Source organism: Podarcis cretensis (assembly GCF_951804945.1).
Source record: "Podarcis cretensis genome assembly, chromosome: 8".
Classification (NCBI taxonomy): Eukaryota; Metazoa; Chordata; class Lepidosauria; order Squamata; family Lacertidae; genus Podarcis; species Podarcis cretensis.
The window spans coordinates 53,393,118-53,405,461 of record NC_137177.1 but is presented as its reverse complement, the minus strand read 5'-3'; the positions used below and the strand labels follow the sequence as shown (position 1 = coordinate 53,405,461).

The 12,344-nt window shown below is 44.1% G+C and overlaps 1 protein-coding gene across 1 annotated transcript in view; it reads right to left on the bottom strand.

The window, feature by feature from the left end:
- Positions 1-580: 580 nt before the first annotated feature.
- Positions 581-12,344, bottom strand: part of LOC307223026 (meckelin-like) — a 28,128-nt gene continuing 16,364 nt past the window's right edge. The window contains exons 16-24 of the mRNA XM_079988763.1: positions 11,454-11,584; positions 9,523-9,663; positions 8,647-8,727; positions 7,449-7,565; positions 6,519-6,635; positions 5,921-6,016; positions 4,808-4,910; positions 3,371-3,513; positions 581-2,025 (exon numbers count right to left, since the gene is read on the bottom strand). Coding sequence (XP_079844889.1) covers positions 1,945-2,025; positions 3,371-3,513; positions 4,808-4,910; positions 5,921-6,016; positions 6,519-6,635; positions 7,449-7,565; positions 8,647-8,727; positions 9,523-9,663; positions 11,454-11,584 — 1,010 coding nt within the window. The 3' untranslated portion in view covers positions 581-1,944. The remainder of the gene's footprint in view (positions 2,026-3,370; positions 3,514-4,807; positions 4,911-5,920; positions 6,017-6,518; positions 6,636-7,448; positions 7,566-8,646; positions 8,728-9,522; positions 9,664-11,453; positions 11,585-12,344) is intronic.

Sequence of the window (12,344 nt, the reverse complement as noted above, 5' to 3'; positions counted from 1 at the left end):
ATATACACATACACAGCAGTCCAATAAGTTACCATCATTATTAATTTATACGACTGAATAAAAGTAGCAGTCTTCCCCACCTCCTCTGGGAAATAAGACCCCAAACTTGCTATGCTGCACACCAGTAGCAAATGGGCTGTGACTCCACAAGGATTTCGTGTTCATTATTTTAAGGAGTGTCAAGGACACTGGGACTTGAACCAAGAACCTCAGGTCAGAGTTGTACTAAGTCAGACTATTTACCTATCTAGCCTGGTATTCTGTGGAACTCCAGTGTCTCAGGCAGAGTTATTTCCCCCTTAGCTGCTATGTGATTATTTTAACTGGAGATGCAAAGGGCAAAATCTAGGACCTTCTGTGTGCAATGCCCACCATGAGTTATGCTCCTTCCTACATTAGTATGTGCTCAGGTCCTATTCAGCAAAGGTGGATTCAGTAGCATGTGACCCAAACAAGCACCTGAACTCGTGTGTGTAAGGCTGAGATGCTAACTATTACTCTAAATGTATCCATCAACTATCTAGCAGCTGAAACAAATAACACAAAAAGTTCACATTCACTTGTAAAGCTGATGACAGCATTACGTCATAATCTTTTTAATTTTTAAGAAAATGTACAACATCAATGCCCAGTAAACAAATGGTACGTGTGCCAGAGTGTTTGTAAGGGACTGTGATCAGATCTATGTGCGCAAATCAGCTCATACAAGTATAAATCATGAAATGCGCCACAAACGTGATTTTTGAAAACTCAGTGTGTTGTTGTTGGCATCCATCTATCTCAGGATACAATGGAGGAGTGTGCCTTTGAGGGTGAAGTCAAACCATTGGAAGGTTACACCGCCTGCTTTGGCTGTAGAGACTGATGTGGGAGAGTCATGTTTTGTTGCAGCCAGGCAACGCAATGTATTAAAACAATTACCGGTAATTGGAGGGGGAGAGCTGAAGATATTCCTTGCCTGGGACACCATTTTAGACACTGCCCTTTAGACACAGAAGAGAATTGTGTTGTGTAAAACCGGGCACCTGAGATTGGCTGGCTGGTAGGAGGTCTTTAGACTGGCCAGCCATATGTGCCTAGAAGTTTAATTTAATGCTCTCACACACAAAAGAACAGTACCTCTTCCAGTTGTGGCTAAACTTTTTCATACCAAGGGCTGCATCAACACATGGTCAGTCCTTCAGGGGCTGAATGCCAGAATGTGTGACCAAAGTGTAAAAGTCAATATACTTCTAATATTACTACTAAGATGAAGGAAAACATTGCAAAAACATTGCAGGGCGAGTAAGATAAGAAAAGCAACTGTTAGCCTCATAGAATCAGAGCAAGGGATCCATGGGAGCAGTCATTTTTAAATATTTTGTTTTTAAATAATCAGTGTTGTGGGTATTGAGCCACAAAAAACTATTATATGCAGCCCATGAGTCATGTTTAAGTCTGCAGTCCAACCACTGCTGCAGTCCAACCACTACCTTCTGTTCAGCAACTGACTGCAGAGCCCATGGTCTGTGATTGTTTTTGTCCTGTTGGAACATGCAGGAACACAGTATTGGTGTTTTGTTTCGTTTTGCTTTTTTTACCAATTCACACCCACTAGTGCTGAAAATTTCAAGCCAAGAAGTGCTAAGGCCCATGTGTGCTGGGAAGCCATGCAACTTAAAATAGGTATGTGAAGATTTACTGTCACTTCATTGCTACTTTGGGAAAGATACATGGCCAATGCTCAAAGGCACTTATGCTACTTCACATGCTTTGGCACTGAACTTTGACAGCAAGAACAGATTCCCTGGGCAGAGTTCTGTAATTCATATGAAAGATGTGCATGCCACAGTTCTGGGGATAAACAGATAAGGTGTCCTAAATGTTTCACTACATCTTCAATTAGCAGCTGCAACCCCACAGCCAGGGAATGTAGATTCAAGATTAACAGCTTGTTGTTCAGTTCTAGATTAGGAATTGCTTCTCCACCAAGGTTTTCTCAGCCAGGTTCCTCCTTCCAAGTGTGTTGCGAAGCATCTTCACAAACTGAAAGTCAAAGTAGTGCAATAAAGACACATGTCTATTGCGAAGGTACCCAAACTGTGGTACATGGAGCACCAGTGGTCCACCAGCTGCATTCAGGTGGCCCATGGTGTGTTTGTGGACTTTTGGTTAAAATGGGAGGCAACACACCCATCACATTAAACATGTTCTTGGTTTTCTCCTGCGTCCAGGGGCACCTTACCCATAGACGTTAGTGGCGTGGGGTGCTGGGGTGCCAGATTTTGGAGGGCGCCACAGGCTGAGTGTCCAGGAAGGAGAGTCAGGGAGTGCTCCCTTCCCCTCTCTGGGGCAGTCCGCTGCTCTCCTCTCAGCCGCCCATTGGAGTACACTGCATCCGGCTCAGGGAAGCCCCTTTGTATCCCCTCCTGCTGGGGCTGACTGGGCACCTGGTGGGTGCAATCAGGAGCAGGTGTGGGACAGGGCGGGGGTGTCTCTCCCACCCCTTTCTGGCCGTGTTGCTGCCTGCGTACCTCCCTGCGGAGTCTGCAAGCGGAGCAGGGAAGCGCCCTGTGCAATCCTGGCACCGAGCAAGGATGGGACAGCCGGCGAGCCACCTGATCTGCTTGCTGGCCCTCCTGTCGCACAGACTTCCCTGGATGGGGGAAGATAAGGGGCACTGGGCGCTTAGAGGGAGGCTTTGCAAGAGGGCGCGAGAGGCCGTTTGGGCTGCGATCCAGCGCCTCTTGTGCAGTGCCGAGTGCACGTCAGACCACATGATGTAAACGAGCCAGACCAAAGCCCCTCCCCCCCTTAAAAAAGGTAGAAAACTCTGGGAAACGGGGGGGGGGGGGGCGCCGGAGAGATATTTGCACCACGGCGCCAGATATGCTTAAGACAGCCCTGCTTACGTCTACTGCCTGACAATTCCATTCCGTAACCCTCAGTTTTTACCCACTCTCACAATAAATGAGAGGGGCAGAACCCTCCACTGCTTTTTCCATTCCAAGCATATTTTTAAGAGAGTAAAATTAACATCTCATCCTCTAAGGACAAAGCTGTCAATTTCATATTCTCTCACTTTCTCCAAACTTTAGTTCTGCATCAATTGGCATTTTTTTTCTTTTTAAGGCCTCATGAAAATCTGTCACCATTTTAGTGGGCATTTCTCCCAATATATGTATTATTGTATGCATTGGTTGGAGAAGTCCATCACTAAATTGGGAGAGCTGTGAATTTCAAAGCATAGCAGCATTTCAGTTTGTGTATTGATTGTTTTGCGAAGTGAGAATTAGATGGGTACGTATGAAAATGTGAACTGACCTAAATCCCACCCCAATCCCTACTCTTTAGAGATATATCATGCACCTGGTGTCACAAAACCATTTACCTTTTGCACGACAAAGGTCACAATTGTTGACAATACAAAATCCTGTGCTGCCAAATCTACAGCAGAGAAGACAAGGATTTCAAAGAGTAGTAGCACCAGTTCGTGACTGTAGAAAAGTGTTCTGCTAAATAAAGCACGGTCATCTAGAGGAAGAGGAAAATAGTATCTTTTTCAGATTTCCACCCTTTTTACTCTCATAGCAATTACTCCGTTTCTGGGGGGAAAAATTGCACCCCAAAATAGAATCTGTATTGCCACATCCAGACCACACACTTGAAACATACAGTGGAGGCTGGACCATTAGGGCAAATGGGTCACTGTCCCACTAGGGTCGCCATACGTCCAGAATTTCCCAGATATAGCTGGGTTTCGGCTATGTCGATTTTGGTGAATTTTGACACTGTGTGTATGGATTTTCACTTTTTGAAATATGGCAACCCTATGACCCTTACTTACAGTCAGCCAGGGGGTGGCTCTGCCTGTCCTGGCTCTGGCTCCGCCTACTGGTGGACTCCCTGCTTCCTGCTTTACCAGACTTAACAGACACCAGCCATCACTTAAAGCACTTTTACACCACTTTAACAGTCATGGAAAATCCTGGGAACTGTTATTTGTTAATAGTGCTGACCTCAGAGAGCTACAATTTTCAACACCCTGAATAAACTACAATTCCCAGGATGATCCATGACGGTTAAAGTGGCATAAGTGTTCTTTAAATGTATGGTGTGCATGTGATCTAAGCCTCTTTATAACCATAAAGTCTTGCAGGGTCAACTTTTGTTGTCCACCTGTTAGTCTCCATGCCACAGGAAAATAATTTAAGAGTGTGTGAACATCTACAAATATCAAGGAGCAGTATCCTAAATGTGGGCACGTCTCACAGACTGGTATAATGGTTAGTGACATACCGGTACTTCAACCATCAGTGGTACAGTAAATGGCACATATCCATTCCTTGCATTTGATTGGTTTCTGTTTGAGCAGTCATGGGCTCATTCATCTCATTATGGAACTCAGCATCTCCCAGGATTGTTAAGAACTGGTAGCTCTGTGAAGTCAGCACCCTTAACGAAGTTTAATTTTCTGTGGCAGCAAGTGTGGTATAGCAGCTAGAGTGTCATACTAGGACCAAGAAGACCAGGCTGAAATCCCCACTCAGACATGAATTTCAGTGGGTGACTTTGAGCACTCACTGTCTCTCACCCTAACCTTCTTTGCAGGGTTGTTCTGGGAATTAAATGAGGACAGGGAGAACCAACTATACTAACTTGAACTCCTTGAAGAAATCAGTGGGATATAAATGAAATAAACCAATAAATATATTGTTAAAGTAGCACAGTAGTTCTCTAAATGTATGGTGTGGATGTGAGCTAATAAAAGGCAATACCCAGTGCAGAAGCTTACAAACCAATTCCCACTGGTAAGTGTTTGGTATACCATTATAGAGAGTGGAAATGTCCCCTGGTTCCTGGAACTCCATGTCCGTGATCCGCTCCAGGAAAAATTTGTCCTTCACCATGTAGTCCATATCTTTGTATCTCTAAAGGGTGGAGAGAGTGAGGAGACAATTAAAAGTGAAAGAAATATGTCAGTACAAGATGACTCACTTATAATTCATTTCCAACACAGCTGGGCCTGCACGATGACACTAAATGCACAAAGACAAGGGGGAGAACATTAACTAAGGGTACTTCCACATGGCAGTTTACTGTGGACTCATGTGTTGCTGCTCATGTAAAGAAGCTGTGGGCTGCATCCACATGACATCACCATCAAAATGCTTTCCTATATTATGTTACAAAAGCCTGGTACCTGCCCCCTCTCTCTGCCAAGCAGTGGCCAGAGCACATGGGATCACAGATCTGTGCCCCTTTGGAGAATAGAAGACACTGTGGAGATGATCGTGCTTTAAGAAATAGGGTTTATTTGCCTATTTACACCCTCAGTCTGCATGGAGGGGGTCCAGATCTTACAGCATGCCCCAAAGCATTGCAGGCAGTCCTCCCTCGCCAAGATAGATCTCAGCCTTCCTCCTTCCCAGAAGCCCCTTGTCCTGCCCCAAAGCAGTTACCCTGGCAACCATCCAAATCTCCAGTCTCTGATCACACCTGGAGCAAGATGTTCCATTGTCTTGATAACGACCACCATGACTCTCTTAACAGCCCTGGTTTGGCTAGGCTACCCTTCTATTATTATTTTAAGAAGACCTGATAGACCACCCAGGCAGTGGTCCATCTCTACCTTTCTCATCTGAGTTATCATTGGCTTGCTTGGCAGAAAGAGTCCCAATGAGTAAGCAAGCAGTGACATCTTATGCTCCCCCTCACCATTGTCTGGGTCAGAATAAAAGGTGAGCGAGCAATGGTGGAAGAGCAGCTCCAAGAGGTTCTTGTCAGTGGTCCCTTGGTTAGATGCCTGACTATGTTGGTCCTTGACACTGGCCCCCATTGTTTGCATATAAAGCAAAACACTTTGTGTAGAACAAACTATGGATACAAATACCCAGTACAAAAAAAGGTGAATAGTAGATAGAGGAAGCCAAAGACTCACATGTTCAAAAAAGGAGACCAGAAAGCGGTTCAAGGCAAAGTAGCCATTTAGTCTCTGTTTGTGAAGGTCAGGTCGGATGTGGGCTCCTCTGGGAACCTGTCACAGAAAAAGTGCACAGACTTTTAAAGTTTGTGCCAGTTACTTGGCATTCCCAATTGAAGAGGTTTTTTTTTAAATACATCTATTTGTTTTCACTCAGATCTTGCCTTTGGCAGCAGGGATCTTGGCTCAATTTTCACCTGCTGTTCTGGAGCGCTGGCTTCCATGCACAGACAGAGTTTTAAATTAAAAAGTGGAGGGGAAAACGAGAGGGTTGCCTGTAGCCTAGCAGGCTGCTGTTCCTTGAAGGAGCTCAGCAAAAGAAAGCTCAACTAAGGTTAGCTTTTGATCAAGAAGTGAAAACAACCAAGTTTTGTGGCACCCTGAAGACTGTGGGGAGCATCCCAAAGGCCAGACAGAGAGTCCCAGAGTCTGCATGTGGCCCCCGGGCCTGACAGCTTCCACCCTTGAAGGCATCATCATTTCTAAGTAATACTTTCCACAACTGACCAATATCTTTGTCTAACAATTACTGAGAAAATAGGATTAGGTACTGTACCTCCATGAAAGATAGAGTTATTCTGTCATAGAATGCTCGAGTCCTGTCTGTAAGAAGCACCTCAAATGTTTGCACATCAGAGTAGGCCTCCAGGCCTCTCAGGGCACAGAGGTTCTCCTGTGGAGAGAACCAATGGAAGGGGTGGAAAGAATAATAATTGGGAAGTACAAAGCATGAGATCTGACATCAGAGATCTCTTCTGGAGAGGGAGGGAGAGACGTGCCAGCCAAGGCTCAAACCATATTGGAGTTCACATTCTTTTGACTAAGGGTATGTTCACATTACCATCTTAAAGCGCAGTGAAGTTGTTCCCTGCCCCCTGCACATTTCACAGCTCTTTACCCCCTAGTTGTTCACATCAACAGGGCATTATTTATGTCAGATTTGTTTCTGTAGACACTAGGCAGCGTTGACTGGGCAGGGGATGTCTTGACCCTCTGCCAAAATCTTCATACAAACAGCTTAAGGACTAGGCCTAAAGCGAATTTGAGAAACAACTCATCTAGCATTTTATAACAAAGTACAGGATACATATGCCTTTGAGATAACGTCAAGTGAACATGGATTAAAACCCAGCACCAGAAATGCAGCGAGTGCCCAGGAAATAGGAGTGTGAATAGAGCCATAGAAACCTTGCCCCATGCCTTATTTTTGCACAAGACCTAGTGGAATTGATAACAATGTTCCTATTATTGTGGGTGGGGTGATGGGGTGACTATAAAATCCACAAGTTCTAGCTTTCAACTCCCTCCAGTTTCAGTTGAATCATGATCCCCATAGCCTTGTAAAAATAGTAGCTAATGGGGTTTAAATCCTGACAAGCTCACTTGAAAATGGGCAAATCCAACAGGGAGACATAGCCTTCCCAGGTGTGCAAAGTAATTGTCATAAAGAGAAAGGACAGACAGATAGACCAGTAGACATTATTACCTCCTCCTTCCTGATATAGTTGAGCATGGTGTCCATGCCCACATCTGCCTGTCCATGGACACTTCTCCCATGGATGTAGAAGCCATAACATCTGTGTGTCAAAATGAACACTGACACCTAGAGGGACAGGGAGAGGCAAATGAAGCATGCAACCATTTATCAAATGGGCAAATACAGTTTCAGAACATGTTTGAACACGATTGTAATCAAAGCTTGTTTACAGATTAACAATGGCACAATTAAGACTCCCCTCTAGAGTAATTCAACCACACCCAACATATCTGGGCCTTTTGGGGGCAGGTGCCCCAGTTAAGGAATGTCCTCTCCCCAGGCAGACTTTAAAAAATCATCACTCAATCATTTTAGTATGGTTTTAATTTACCATCAGATGGCTTTCATACGGAATGCATTTCATCTACTGATTTTACCTGGTGTTGGTTTTTACTTTCCCCAGTGCTTTAATGCTGCTATTGTTTTAAGAATTTTTAAATTTGTTTTCCTACTATTACTACTGTCAACAAATACTACCATCAGCAGCAGCTTTGGAAATTCTATTCAAATTGAACAGCAGATTGTAAATACACTGAATAAACTAATCAGTTATGAGTCACTAGAAGGCCTGTATACTTAATTTGTTCTGATAATACCCTGCTTGCCCATCTTGGAGCAGGGTAGCTAACAAACTGGTCCTGTGGTGACTTTGGCTAATGGCGCATGGCCAAACTTTTATCTCTATGCAGCTGAGCCACAGTGCTCTGCACAGTTTTGTTATTGGCTTGTCTTATGATTGTAATTATGATTGTAATTTTCATATTTATTTATTACATTTGTATGGTTCTCTTCTCCTGACATTTTATCCTCACAACAACCCTGTGAGGTAGTTTAGGCTGAGAGACAGTGACCAGCCCAGGGTCACCCAGTGAGCTTCATGGCCAAGTGAGAATTTGAACCCTGGTCTCCCAGGTTGTCTTCTAACCACTATGCCACACGGGTTCTCATAGCATTCAAATAAAATAATAAAATTTTATTATTTTAATGAAGGTGTATTTTTTAAATTTGTGATATTTTTGTAATCCATACTGGGACCATTTGGTGAAGGAATACAGTAAATAAGTACATGAACATAAACTGCTTAGCAGTTTGAATGATTAAGCTGCACTGTATAGAAATTGTGTTAAATAAATATAATGCGACTCACATTGCTCAGGGAACAAAGATCAACAAACTGGTGAATCTTGTCCTCTACAAACCGCTCATATAACCCAACAGAAAACAGCACCTGTTTAAAAAAAAAGGCATGCTGCCTATAATCACCCTGTAATTATGGTAGGCAAGAGCACACAGTAGGTTCCTCATCAGCAGCAATACTCAAAGGGTGCCTCATTTTACAGAAGGGGTTCAAGCGCATACTGGAAAGTTAGATTTGCACAATTAAAGTGCTCTGTTAGGCTGCTAAGGATGGCTGCCTCTCTCATTTTTGTGTTATGCCATGCTCCCCATGGCAACCATTTTGTGTTTTGCCACAACCTCTCCATGGCACCCATTTTGTGACTGACACCCCAAGCCAGCACTCTTTCAAAATCCAAAATGTGTCCACTAGTCCGAAAGGTTGGCGGCCTTGGACTTATTTCTTAATATAGCAAATGAGGTCTTTGAGGGTGTCCTACAACATGCACACAATAAGATTGCTCACTTCTTTTGTCATGTTACCTACCTAAGGACCTTTCAAAAACGGTTAGCTATTGCTCTTGATTTTGCATTTGTTACATTTTTCCACACTAGCACTAAAGGAAGAGGAGATGTAGAATGACCTAGGTAGCCCTTTATTCTAGGGCTAGCATCAAGGATATATATATATATTCTTAGGCTGTGTACACACTATACCTTGGAAACACATTCTTTCCCTCAAACAATTTTGGGCACTGTCATTTACTCCTCACAGAGCACAATTCCCAGAAACCCTTAACAAACTACAATGCTGTAAATTCTGAGAGACAAAATGTGCTTCAAATATGCTTTTAAGCTATAGTGTGTACGCAGCTTTAGTTAAACCAAACTCAGTGAGAAAGATCACCTGTACAATCCCCACTGCCAGCCAAACAGAAGCTGCAATCCCAAACCGAAGAATTGGGCTCCAAGGAGCATGATAGGCATTTGGTCCCGGGTGCAGATTCACATTCAGGTCTCTTGATGTGAGATTCTTAAGCCCCACCACCTAGAAATTAAAAGAAGCCTGTTTGGTCCCCACTTCAACAGAACATAGTGGGATTTGGGCCTAAGTCTCTTCTCAACCTCACTGAGTGGCTCCCCCACCCCCCATAAAACTGGATTCGACCAAACTGCAGGAGGCAGTGGAAGACAGAAGTGCCTGGCATGCTTTGGTCCATGGGGTCACGAAGAGTCGGACACGACTAAATGACTAAACAACAACAAGAGTTGAGAGGCCTGCTGAGTCAACCACATTGTAACTTGGAGAATTAAAAAGCTTTAGAAATGCCCAATTTATAAGTTACATGAAGACACTGTAAGGTCATAGGTTAGGCCCATGGTTTATTTTATTTTCCTTTCTTTAAATATTTTTAAACTGCACCGCCATGTTAAAAACACTGCAAGGTCTTATAAAAACTAGAAGTACAGTAATTATTTTAAATTATCTTTACTGTGTCAAACACTTCAGTAAAAACTGATGGGCAAAGGGTGATGTGGTGTTGGCCAATAGCTTAAATATCTTAACAAAGGGGATCAGACAAATTAATGTAGGCAGAGGGGCCTACCAAGGATTATTAGTCATGATGGCCCTATGTGGTGTAACGTTGGAAAATGTCGATCACTTCTCCTACCTAGGCAGTTATCTTTCCACAAGGGTCAACACTGATGCCGAAATCCAGCATCACCTGAGCTCTGCGAGTGCGTCTCTCTCCCGACTGAAGTGCAGAGTGTCTGAGGACCCGCACATTCCCAGGGAAACCAAAATGCTTGTTTACAAAGCTATTGTACTACCAATCTTGCTGTATGCTTGTGAAACATGGACCACTTACAAACGCCATCTCCAACTTCTCGAAAGATTCCATTAACGGTATCTCCGAAAAATCTTACACATCACTTGGGAAGACAGGCGAACTATTATCGGTGTACTGGATGAAGCAAAAATCACCAGTGTTGAAGCAATGATTCTTCAACATCAACTTCGTTGGACTGGTCATGTTGTGCGGATGCCTTATTATCATCTTCCAAAGCAACTACTCTATTCTGAACTTAAAAATGGAAAGCATAATGCTGGTGATCAACAAAAGAGGTTTAAAGACTGTCTCAAGGCAAATCTAAAAAAATGTCGTATGAACACCGACAACTGGGAAACACTGGCCTGCGAGCACTCCAGTTGGAGACCAGCCTTCACCATAGGTGTCATGGACTTTGAAGACACTCGAACTCAGAACGTAAGGGAGAAATGTGCTAAGAGTAAGGCACGCTTGGCAAATCCACACCATGATCAAATCCCGCCCGGGAACCAATGTCCCCACTGTGGAAGGACGTGTGGGTCGAGAATTGGCCTCCATAGTCACTTACAGACTCATTGTTAAAACAATCTTACTCGGCTACAAGTGACCACCAAAGAAAAAGGAAGAAGATGATGGCAACCTCCGTGTCCTGCCTTCTAGCTTCTTCCTCCATTGGTCTCAGTGTTGCCCTTGTGGAATTTAGCATGTTACCTCTGCCTGTCCTGGCTCTGGCTCCACGTACTGCTGGTCTCCCTGCCTTCTACCTTACCAGTCCAAATGGACACTTCCTCTCCTCCTGCCTCTGAGCTGGCCCTTAGAAAATCTAACTGTCTTCCAAGTTTGGCAGAAGTTTTTGCATCCCTGGTGATCTGTGCAGAAGGTTGTGCACGCTGTGGTCCTAAGTATATTATATCAGTGACCTTGAGAAAGAGGAAAGTTATCAGTAGCAGAGCACAGAGACTGCACAGCAGATACCTTCTTTCCTTAATCTCTCTCTCTCTCTCACCTCCAGTAGCAACAAGACGGCAAACAACTGGAGTGAAGGGTTCACTTTTCTGTGGGTCTGGATCTCGTTCCACTCATTAGCGATCAGAAAAGTTCTCCAGGCACTCACAGAGGAAGTAGCCTTCTGATATCCTGAAGCAGGGGAGGGAGGTTAAAACACACACACAATGAAGCTGAAACAATTGGCTTTATTTGAAGACTCCACACGAGCTTATCGGATTCTTGGCAAAGTGCAAAGCTCAACGCCCCTGGGTTTCCTTGAGCCTTGCTTATGTTAATTTACCTCTCCTGATATGAAATCGTTACAATCTGAAGCAAGCTTGCTTCCTGGAACAGGCTCCTGCTGATTTCCCAGAAGAACCGAGGGCCTCAAAGTGATTTGCCAACACTAATTAAACAAGCAAGTATCACACAACAGCTGTGCGAATGTGCTGTAGGTAACATTGCCCTCATTTTCCTGGGAGTCAAAGCTTTAGATCTTCAAGAACATCCTCCGGTAGCAAGCACACGGTGTCAAATGTTTCATGCTCCATCCCACAAAATGCTAGGAAGCCCCATGGCCACCCCTTTTTGCCTGAATAGGTGGCAGAATGTAGTAGGTGGCAGAATGAAAGGGCATGTGAAGGGATGCAAGATAAGATGGGGTTTTCTTTTGGCTGTGTTTTAAACTAAAATGGCTGAGCACAACCCTGGAACTGGAAGCAGTCACAGGAGACTGGGAGGGAAAGCCATCGGATGATTCTTCCTAGCTAATCAGAGATTTGTAGATGGAGCAATGATTGGCATGCTGCCCTAGCAGCTATCCTCCTTGGCTAGCCCTAGATCATGGGTAGCCAGTGAGGTGCTCTCCAAATACTGCTGGATGACAATCAGTCCCATCAAGTATAGCCAT